General features: G+C 44.4%; 1 protein-coding gene across 2 annotated transcripts in view; it reads left to right on the forward strand.

Moving 5' to 3' along the window:
- Window positions 1-10,002, forward strand: part of LOC132399972 (serine/threonine-protein kinase 3/4) — a 331,476-nt gene extending 321,474 nt beyond the window's left edge. Inside the window, exons 11-12 of one of the 2 annotated variants that reach the window (XM_059980968.1) lie at window positions 9,450-9,527; window positions 9,620-10,002. In XM_059980968.1, coding sequence (XP_059836951.1) covers window positions 9,450-9,527; window positions 9,620-9,730 — 189 coding nt within the window. In that variant the 3' untranslated portion in view covers window positions 9,731-10,002. Of the gene's footprint in view, window positions 1-9,449; window positions 9,588-9,619 lie in introns of those variants that run through there. The other variant, XM_059980970.1, reaches the window with a different exon arrangement.
- The last annotated feature ends 1,054 nt before the right edge of the window (window positions 10,003-11,056 follow it).

Consider the following 11,056-nt stretch of genomic DNA (forward strand, 5'->3'; position numbering starts at 1 on the left):
TTGAATTTTCTCCCCATCTAAATAATAGTCTGCCTGTTTACTTCTTCCACCAAAGTGCATGACCATACACTTTCCAACATTGTATTTCATTTGCCAATTCTTTGCTCATTCCCCTAAACTATCTGAGTCTCTCTGCAGACTCTTTGTTTCCTCAACACTACTCGTTCCTCCACCTATCCTTGTATCGTCAGCAAATTTAGCCACAAATCCATTAATCCCATAGTCCAAATCATTGACATACATCATAAAAAGCAGCGGTCCCAACACCACTGGTAACCAGCAGCCAGCCAGAATAGGATCCCTTTATTCCCACTCTCTGTTTTCTGCTGATCAGCCAATGTTCCACCCATGCTAGTAACTTCCCTGTGATTCCATGGGCTCTTATCTTGCTAAACAGCCTCAAGTGTGGCACCTTGTCAAAGGCCTTCTGAAAATCCAAGTACACCACATCTACTACATCTCCTTTGTCTACACTGCTTGTAATTTCCTCACAAAATTACAGTAGATTTGTCAGGCATGATTTTCCTTTCAGAAAACCATGCTGGCTTTGGCCTATCTTGTCATGTGCCTCCAGCTACTTTGTAATCTCATCCCTAACAATCAATTCCAACGACTTCCCAACCACTGATGTCAGGCTAACAGGTCTATAGTTTCCTTTCTGCTGCCTCCCACCCTTCTTAAATAGCGGAGTAATGTTTGCAATTTTTCAGTCATCTGGTAAAATGCCAGAATCTATCAATTCTTGAAAGATCATCGTTAATGCCTCCACAATCTCTCCAGCTACTTCCTTCAGAACCTGAGGGTGCATTCCATCAGGTCCAGGGGATTTATCCACCCTCAGACCATTAAGCTTCCTGAGCACCTTCTCAGTCGTAATTTTCACTGCACAAACCTCACTTCCCTGACACTGTTGAATGTCCGGTATACTGCAGATATCTTCCACCATGAAGACTGATGCAAAATACACATTCAGTTCCTCTGCCATCTCTGCGTTTCTCATTACGATATCTCCAGCATCATTTTCTGTCGGTCCTATATCTACCCTCAACTCTCTTTTACCCTTTATATACTTAAAAAAAGCTTTTAGTATCTTCTTTGATATTAGTCACCAGCTTTCTCTCATAATTCATCTTTTCCTTCCTAATGACCTTCTTAGTTTCCTTCTGCAAGTTTTTAAAAGCTTCCCAATCCTCCATCTTCCCACTAACTTTGGATTCATTGTATGCCCTCTCTTTTGCTTTTTCTTTGGCTCTGACTTCACTTGTCAGCCACAGAAGTGTCCGTCTTCCTTTCGAAAATTTCTTTTTATTTGGAATATACCTGTCTTCCCTCATTTTTCACAGAAACTTCAGCCAACCTGCTAGTGTCCTTTTCCAGTTCCCCTCTCATGCCATTGTAATTTCCTTTATTCCACTGAAATACCAACACATTGGCATTTAGTTTCTCCTTCACAAATTTAAAAGTGAACTTGATCATATTGAAGTATGATATGATATGATATATATGTATATATTATATCATATCATATCATATCACTGTTCCCTAAGGGTTCCTAAACCTTAAGCTCTCTTATCACCTCCGGATCATGGCACAACACCCTGTGTTGAATTACACAGCTGATCCCCTAGTGGGCTCAACAACAAGCTGTTCTAAAAAGCCATCCCTTAGACATTCTACAACTTCTCGCTTGAGGTCCAGTACTGCCTGGTTTTCCCAATCCACTTTCATGTTAAAATCTCCAATGATTATCATGCCATTGCCCTTCTGACACGCCTTTTCTATCTCCTGCTGTAATTTGTAATCCACATCCCAGCTGCTGTTTGGAGGCCTGTGTACAACTGCCATTAGGGTCCCTTTACCCTCGCCAGTTCTTAACTCAACCCATAGAGACTCTAAACCTTCCGATCCTGTGTCATCACTTTCTAATGGTTTAATAATATTTCTCATACACAGGGCCACACCACCCCTCTGCCTACTAACCTATCTTTCTGATACACTGTATATGCTTGGACATTCAACTCCCAATGGCAACCATCCTTTAGCCAAGTTTCAGAGATGACCACAACGTCATACTTGCCAATCTGTAGCTGAATTTCAAGATTGTCCATTTTATTTCTTATGCTGTGTGCATTCAAATACAACACTTTCAGTCCAGTATTTGTTGCTTTCTGTTTTAACTGCATCACACCTCTATTGCCCTGTATCTCACCCACAGGCTGTGATTGTGCTTCATCTCCTGCCTGTCCTTTCTATCATCTCTGTTGCACACTATCTTTGATTTATTTCTGTTTCCCCCAGCCTTATCACTCTTATACCCCTGCCAAATTAGTTTAAACCCTCCTTAACAGCTCTATTAAATTCTAGGATATTTGGACCCTTTTGGTTTCAGATGTAACCTGTCGGTACCTGAGGTCATACCTCCCCCTGGAGAAGCCCCAATGATCCAGGAACCTGAAGCCCTGCCCTCTACACCAGTCTCTCAGCCATGCATTAACATGCCTGATCATGCTATTCTTGCGCTCATTAGCACGTGGCGCAGGCAGCAACTCTGAGATGACTACCCTGGAGGTCCTGCTTTTCAGCTGAATTCTCTCTTCGGGATCTCCTCCCTTTTCTACCTATGTCATTAGTACCGACATGCACTAAGACTCCTGGCTGTTCACCCTCTCCTTACAGAATACTCTGCACCCAATCCGAGACATCCCGTTCCCTGGCACCTGGGAGGCAACGCACCATGTGGTCCTGCAATACCCTCCGGAATCTTTTCCACTTCCTCCTCCAGCTTACTGACGTTCCCTGTTCTGGACAATTTGAACTTAGCTAACACCCTTAACATTGCAAAGTTTCCCCATAGCACTTACTAAACAGGAAAGAGGCAAACTTTGCCATTGGGACATTGTAGGAAATATGTGGTGATTGAAAACTTGGTCAAATAATAGCTTTTCTGGAGCATGTTAAAGGGAGAAAGAAGTGGAAAGGAACAATAATATTTACAGAAAGAGGTGGACACGGATGGAAAAGTTTACAGAAAGTACTGGACACAGTCCAGTCCATCTCATTCAAAGCTCTGCACCAATGCATACGTTTACAAGAAAGCAACAACCATCATTAAGGCCTCCCGCCCTCCAGGCTATGCTCGCTTCTCACCACTACCACTGGGCAGGAGATTTGGTTTTTGCTAAGCTACAGGCTCTCCTGGCCCTTTGAGCTGCACTGCCCAGTGACCACGGTCTAACCCCAATCTAATCATGGGACAATTCACAATGACCAATTAACCTATCAGCCGGTACATCTTTGGACTCTGGGAGGAAACTGGAGCAGCTGGAAGAAAACCCATGTGGTTATGGGGAGAACGTCCAAACTCCTTACGGACAGCCATAGGTCCCACACCACAAGCCCAGGAACAGTTGTCACTCAACAACCATCAGGATCCTGAACCACTTAACTTCTCACCTCAACTCTGAACTGATGCTATAACCTCCAGACTCACCATCAAGGACTCTTTACAACTCACATTCTCAGCATTATTTTTATTTACACAGTTTGTCTTCTTTTGCTCATTGGACATTTGTCAGTCTTTTTAAAAAGATGTTAATACAATTCCATTATGTTTCTTTTAATCCCTGTAAATGCCGGCAGGGAAATGAATCTCAGAGTTGCGTATGGTGGCACAGAAGCACTCTGACAATGAACTTACTCCCAACTTCGAAGGTTGGAGGAAAGTAGGATGGACGTTGGAGAATGATCAGATGTTCAAAGTAAATTTATTATCAAAGTACTGTAGGCATACCATGTACAACCTTAGAACATAGAAATCTACAGCACATTACAGGCCCTTCAGCCCACAATGTTGTGCTGACCATGTAACCTACTCTAGAAACTGCCTAGAATTACCCTGCCCCATGGCCCTCTATTTTTCTAAGCTCCATGTACCTATCTAAGAGGCTCTTAAAAGACCCTATTGTATCCATGTCTACCATCATTGCTGGCAATGCGTTCCACACACCCCCCACTCTGTGAAAAACTTACCCCAACACCCCCTCTATACCCATTTCCAAGCACCTTAATACTATGCCCCCTCACATTAGCCATTTCAGCCCTGGGAAAAAGCCTCTGGCTACCCACACAATCGGTGTCTCTCATTTGCTTAATTGATGCCTGGATATCCATTTTCTTGCAGGCACCCACTGGAAAATGATGGAATCCAGGAAAATCCATACATAACACAGACTGGCAAACATCCAGTGTGCAAGGGCAAATTGTGCAAACAGTGGGCACCACAGTAACACAACACTATTACAGAGTAGGGTGTCAGAGTTTGAAGCTCAGTTCCAGTGTTATTTGCAAGGAGTTTGTACGTCTTCCCTGTGAACATGTAGGTTTCCTCTGTGTGGTCTGGTTTCCTCCCACATTCCAAAGACATACCGGTTGGTTGGTTAATCGGTCAGTTTAAATTGTCCTGTGATAAGGACAAGGTGTCAGGGCACTGGAGCAGGGATCCAATCGCAGACCCAGTACTGTGCACACGGTGATACTAATTGAGTCACAAATCCCGAGGTGCAAACAGAGTCAGCATCAAAGTTCATTCAGAGATCAAAACATCCAGAGAAATCCAGAAACCAGAATCAGGAAACAGGCAGAGTCAATATTCAGACGTACAGATACAAATGCTGGAAGGGCTCAGGAAAACTCACTGGCACAAACTGGTGAAAACACAGGACTGAAATACACTGAGCAATAAACAGAGACGCAGATGATAGGTGGAGCACCATGAGACACAGGTGGCAGCAATACAGGTAATAATTGAGAAACAGGTGAGAGATGGAGTACTCAGTGATACAGGGGCCGGAGTAGAACAGGAGCAGGAGCAGGGATGGGAGCACATGGCAATACAAAACCACAGACTGACAGCTAGGGGAAAACACACAAAGACAGAGTTCAACCAGAGGTACTGACATAAGGTTAAGGAGAAGAAAGTGGACTATGGGAGAAAGGGAAGGAGGGGAACCAAAAGGAGGTGATGGGCAGGTGAGGAGAAGCAAAGAGGTGAGAGGGGAGCCAGAAGGGGAAAGGAAAAAGAGAAGATGAAGGAAGTTGGAGGAACTGCAGATTTTGTCATCAGTTTGTAGACTACCCGGTCATAATATGAGAAGTTGCTCCTCTGGTCTGAGTGTGGCCTTATTGTGGCAGCAGAGGAGGACATGGACAGACAAGTTGGAAGGGGAATGGGAAGTTGAGTTGAAATGGTGGCCATTGGGAACCAATGTTTAAGCCATTTGCTTTCCCCTTCCCAGAAACAAATATTCTGAATATTGTGCAGCTCCTGTGATCTTTCAGAGGCTCATAGATACATGAATATGCAGAGAATAGAGGGATATGGACCGTGTACAGACAGAAGTGATTAGGTGACATTAGCTCAATTGAAAAGTGAGTAAGACATCTTATTATCCAATTGTATGTGTCTAGACAGTCCCTTGAATTGGTTTATAGTCCCATCTCTGACACTTCTGTAATGAACAAGCAGAAATGTTCAAGAAAATCATTTCTTTTTATTGCCTCAGTGATGTTTCTCCCCTGCTGTTACTCCGGCTGCTGTTCCTGAGGGAAGTGTGCAGAGCTGACAGCACCACTAACCAACAACTCCTCCAAGAACGTTATGGAGATTTGACAGGATCATTAAGTCTGGGATTTGACTGGATGGGGGTGTAGGTGAGGTGACAGCATGTAGATAATGTTGGGTCTGGTAGGGGAGGTGCAGCAATACAGAGAGGGAGAGAGGGGGGAGAGAGACTGAAATAGAGACAGGGAGAGAGAGGGGAAGAGATAGAGAGCGAGAGGAGAGGAGGAGAGAGGTAGAGATAGAAATAGAAAGACAGAGGGAGAGAAAGAGAGGGGGGAGAGAGAGGGATAGAAATAGAGAGAGAGAGAGAGAAGGGGGAGAGAGAGAAAGCAAGAGAGGGGAGGGATAGAGATAAAGAGAGGCAGAAGGAGAAAGAAAGGGGGAGAGAGAGAGTGAAAGAGACAGAGAGAGAAGTTGGGGGAGAGAGGGGAGAGGTAGAGACAGAGAAAGAGGGTGGAGAGAGGGAGGAGTGAGAGAATAGGTGGAGAGAGAGGAGAGAGACAGAGAGACAAAGAAGGGGGAGCGAGTGAGAAGGGTGGGAGAATGGGGGGAGAGAGAGGAGAAGAGAGGGGAGAGAAGGAAGGAGAGAGAAGAAAGAATGGAGAGAGACAGTGAGTGAGTGTGTGTGTGAGTGTGTGTATGTGTCTGTGAGTGAGTGTGTGTGTGAGAGTGTGTCTGAGTGAGTGAGTGAGTGTGTGTATGTGTCTGTGAGTGAGTGTGTAGGTGTGTGTGAGTGTGAGTGTGTGTCTGAGTGTGTGTGTGTGAGAGTGTGTCTGAGTGAGTGAGTGAGTGTGTGTGTCTGAGTGAGTGAGTGTGAGAGTGTGGCTGAGTGAGTGTGTAGGTGTGTGTGAGTGTGAGTGTGTATGTGTCTGAGTGAGTGAGTGAGTGTGTAGGTGTGTGTGAGAGTGTGTCTGAGTGAGTGAGTGTGAGAGTGTGTCTGAGTGAGTGAGTGTGTAGGTGTGTTTGAGTGTGTGTGTGTGTCTGAGTGAGTGTGTGTGTGTGAGAGTGTGTCTGAGTGAGTGAGTGTGTGTGTGTGTGTCTGAGTGAGTGAGTGTGTGTGTGTCTGAGTGAGTGAGTGTGTAGGTGAGTGTGTGTCTGAGTGAGTGTGTGTGAGTGTGTCTGAGTGAGTGAGTGTGTGTGTGTGTGTGTCTGAGTGAGTGAGTGTGTAGGTGTGTTTGAGTGTGTGTGTGTGTCTGAGTGAGTGTGTGTGTGTGAGAGTGTGTCTGAGTGAGTGAGTGTGTGTGTGTGTGTCTGAGTGTGTGTGTGTGAGTGTGTGTCTGAGTGAGTGAGTGTGTAGGTGTGTGTGAGTGTGTTCAAGGTCACTGATACAGAATATGAATCTGCCGGGTGCTTCCAGCTTGTTGGATTGAGTCCAGAACCAGCGGTCAGTATGGTGGAGGCTGCGAGGAGACCTGACAGGAGTTTATAAAATGATGTGACTCATAGACGGAGCAGACATCTGGTATTTTTTCCCAGGGTCAATATATCTAACAGAGGGCATGCATTTAAGGTGAGAGGGGAAGGTTTTTTTAACACCGAGAATGGTGGGTGCCTGGAATGCACTGCCCGGGTGAAGGCAGAGGCTGATATGATTGAGGCACTTAAGAGTTCTTAGACAAGCACCCGAGTGTGTAGAATATCATGGTCCTGAGCAATGACAGTGAAGTTCTATTCTATTCTAAAATGGACGGATATAAACCATGTGCAGGCCGAAGTGATTAGGTGTCATTAGTCACCATTGGCGATTACAAACATGTGCTGCCAGTTTCTCTGTGGGAGGCCACAAAAGAGAGTTGTACAGGAATCAGTGTCAGAATTGAGTTTATTACCACTGACTGAGATTATATGACTTTTGTTACTCATGGTAGCGGTATAGTGCGAAGACATAAAATTCGGTACAGGACGTTGTCATTCAGCACAGGAACAGGCGCTTCAGCCCACTATGTTGTGCAGAACTAATGAAATTAGTAATCAAATGGCTCACTAAATTAATCCCTGCCGCCTACGCAATGCCTGTGTCTCTCCGTTCTCTGCACATTCATCTGCCTGTCTAAGAGCCTCTTGAACACCTCTGTCATATTTTATCCGCCCCCACCCTCTGCATCACGTTCCAGGCATCCACCACTCTCTCTGCCCCGCACACCTCTTTTGAACTCCCCCCCACAACCTTATATATATGACCCCGGTATTAAGTATTTCAACCCTGTGAAAAAGATACTGTCTGTCTGCCTATCTATGCATCCCATAATCTTATAAACCTCTACCAGATCTCCTCTCAGCCTGCACTGCTCCAGAGAAAACAGCACAAGTTTGTCCAGCCTCTCATTATAACACACACCCTCCAATCCAGGCAGCATCCAGGTAAACCTCTTCTCCATAACCTCAACATATAGTAGGGATGACCAGAACCGTACACTATCCTCCAGATGCTGCCTAACTAGTTTAATAAATCTAGAACATAACGTCCTGACTTTTGAGCTCAATCCCTCAACAGGCCATATGCCTTCTTAACCACCATGTGTGGCCACTTTCAGGGATTATGTATTTGGGCCCCGAGATCCCTCTGCTCAAGATTAACTAGGTAATACTCTGCCTAACCTGACCAATATTACTTGGAGCTCATAATGGCTGAATGATAATCTTAATGCTTCTGTAATACAGTGGGGCCATGTGGTTGGGAGTGTGTTGTTTGGAATTCCTTGCATCCTGAGCAGATATATCCCATTCAGAAGTGCAGAAAGGGGTGCAGATGATCTCCTTTGAACTCAGCCCCTCACCTTAAAAATATGCGCCCTGGTATTGGATATTCCAACCTTGGGAGAACGATACTGTCTGCCTCTCATAATCTTATAAACCTCTACCAGATCTCCCCTCAGCCTCCGCTGCTCCAGAGAAAGGGCGATAAAGATGACAGAGGGTGGTAGGTGTGTGGGAGGCACGTCCCGGTGGCGGCAGATCCGCAAGGGACATTTTAGGGACTCTTAGACAGGCATGTGGATGAAGGAAAATTGGAAGGCCACGTGGGAAGGAAAAGTTAGTTTGATCTTGGTGAGGGTTAAAAGGTTGGCGCAGCATTGGGGGCTGAAGAGCCTGTACTGTGATGTAGTGCTCTATGTTCTGATCTAATTCAAGTTTGTCTAACCTGTCGTTATAGCACGTGCTGTCTAAACTGGGCTATGTCCTGGTAAGCCTCTCCAAAGTGTCCACGTCCTCCCTTTAACGGGGTAGCCAGAACTGAATGCAGTATTCCGTGCAGCATAACTAGCTTTGTGTTCAGCTCCTGGATCTCCTCTTAATAAATAATACAACTATGAATCAATATACTCCTAAGAACCTTCTACAGGGACGCAATTGAGAGCATCCTGACTGGCTGCATCACTGCCTGGTATGGGAACTGTACTTCCCTCAAGCGCAGGACTCTGCAGAGAGTGGTGCGGACAGCCCAGTGCATCTGTAGTTGTGAGCTTCCCACTATTCAGGACATTTACAAAGACAGGTGTGTCACTGGGGGCCCGAGTCACTCCAACCACAAACTGTTCCAGCTGCTATCATCCAGGAAACGGTACCGCAGCATAAAAGCCAGGACCAACAGGCTCCGGGACAGCTTCTCCCACCAGGCCATCAGACTGATTAACTCACGCTGATGCAACTGTATTTCTATGTTATATTGACTATCCTGTTGTACATAATATTTATTATAAATGACTATAAATTGCACATTTAGACAGATTTGTAACAAAGATTTTTACTCCTCATAGATATGAAAGATGTAAGCAATAAAGTCAATTCAAATCACTTGATTTGACCTTCATTCTTTTATACTCTGTAGGTGAATGTGGCAGGGTTGCCAGACATCGCCATCTACTGGAACCTTGAAGAAACACCATCAGTCAAACTTCTGGAATTGGTTATTATCATCACATGTAAAGTTCAAAGTAAAATTTATTATTAAATTGCATATATGTCACCAATACTACCCTGAGATTCATTTTCTTGCAGGTTTGTGGTGCATCTGTGCTGAGGGTGACAGTGAAAGACTTGTCTTTTACCGTATACAGTTCATTACACAGTACTGTATTTGTCAACTTGGAGCTGAAATCGAACTTGTAAATCTGCCATTCCCAAAGAATGTTGGAAATGGTGAGGGTGGAGTGCCGTGGAGGGAGCAGAGAAAGAATGCAAGTGTGAGGGGGAGGGTGTAGGTGCAGACATACCCAGTCCTGAGACACCAGGCAAGGTCATTTGATTCCAAACAGCTGGTTTATTTATCAATATATTTATTTATCTCTGGTACTTCCCTCTCTATTCCCCTTTCCCCAACCATGATTCCCTTCTCCCTGCCCCCTTCCCACTCTCAGTCCACAATAGAGACCCGTATCAGAAATGGGTTTATCATCACTCACATGATGATGAGTGATGAATGATGAATGATGAATGATCTTTATTGTCATTATACATAGATACAATGAAACTCTGTTTAGCTTCCTCTAAGGCAATTAAATAAAGCGGTAGATAAAAACAAGACAGTGATAGAAAAACAGTATTAAATGGTTAAGTAGCAGAAAATAAGTTGCAGCAGCACCAGAATGTCACAGTAATGCACAAAGTGCTGTTAGTGCAAGTATTTGAGTCCTTGTGTGTGCATGTGTGTCATGAAATTTGTATTTTTGCAGCAGCAGTACAGTGTAATACATAAAATTACTCCAGTACTGTGCAAAAGTCTTAGGCACAAGGTTATAACAAAGTAGACTGTGAGGTCAAGAATCTAAATTATTTATCATACCAGAAACAATTAAAGTGTCATGTAACAGCAGGGTAGAAGCTCTCCTCAAACCTGAAATCGGATATTACCTTCCCCTTCACCTGCACATTGATGCCCAGGAACTTGAAGCTGCTCTCCTTTTCCACATAGCAAAATTATTGACCAAACTGCAAGGGAGGAAGGGTTATGGCTCTGGACTGTCCACAAGGAGTTAATGATTCCTTCTCTCAATACAATACTTTAATGCAAAATGTTCACCCCCACCCCTTGAAAGCAGAACACTGCTGTTGACCAGTGCAGAGTGAAAAATCCCCCTCATTTACATACACAATGATTTTATGCATCAAATTCACATAATTACTACATTACTGAGTCAGAATCAGCCTTATTATCATGGACATATGTCATGAAACCTGCTGTTTTGTGTCAGCAGTAGAGTGCAATGTATGAAAAATTACTATAAGTTACGCAAGGAAGAGAAGTAGTGATGTAGTGTTCATGGGTTCATTGTCCATTCAGAAATCTGTCGGCAGGAAAGAAGAAGATGTTCCTAAAACTTTGAGTATGCGTCTTTAGGCTCCTGTACCTCCTCCTTGATGGTAGTAATAAGAAGGAGGCAAGTCCTGGGTGGTGAGAGTCCTTAATGACGGATGCTTTTGTACAACATAGCTGTA

The sequence above is a fragment of the Hypanus sabinus genome, chromosome 9 (genome assembly GCF_030144855.1).
Source record: "Hypanus sabinus isolate sHypSab1 chromosome 9, sHypSab1.hap1, whole genome shotgun sequence".
NCBI classification, from domain to species: domain Eukaryota; kingdom Metazoa; phylum Chordata; class Chondrichthyes; order Myliobatiformes; family Dasyatidae; genus Hypanus; species Hypanus sabinus.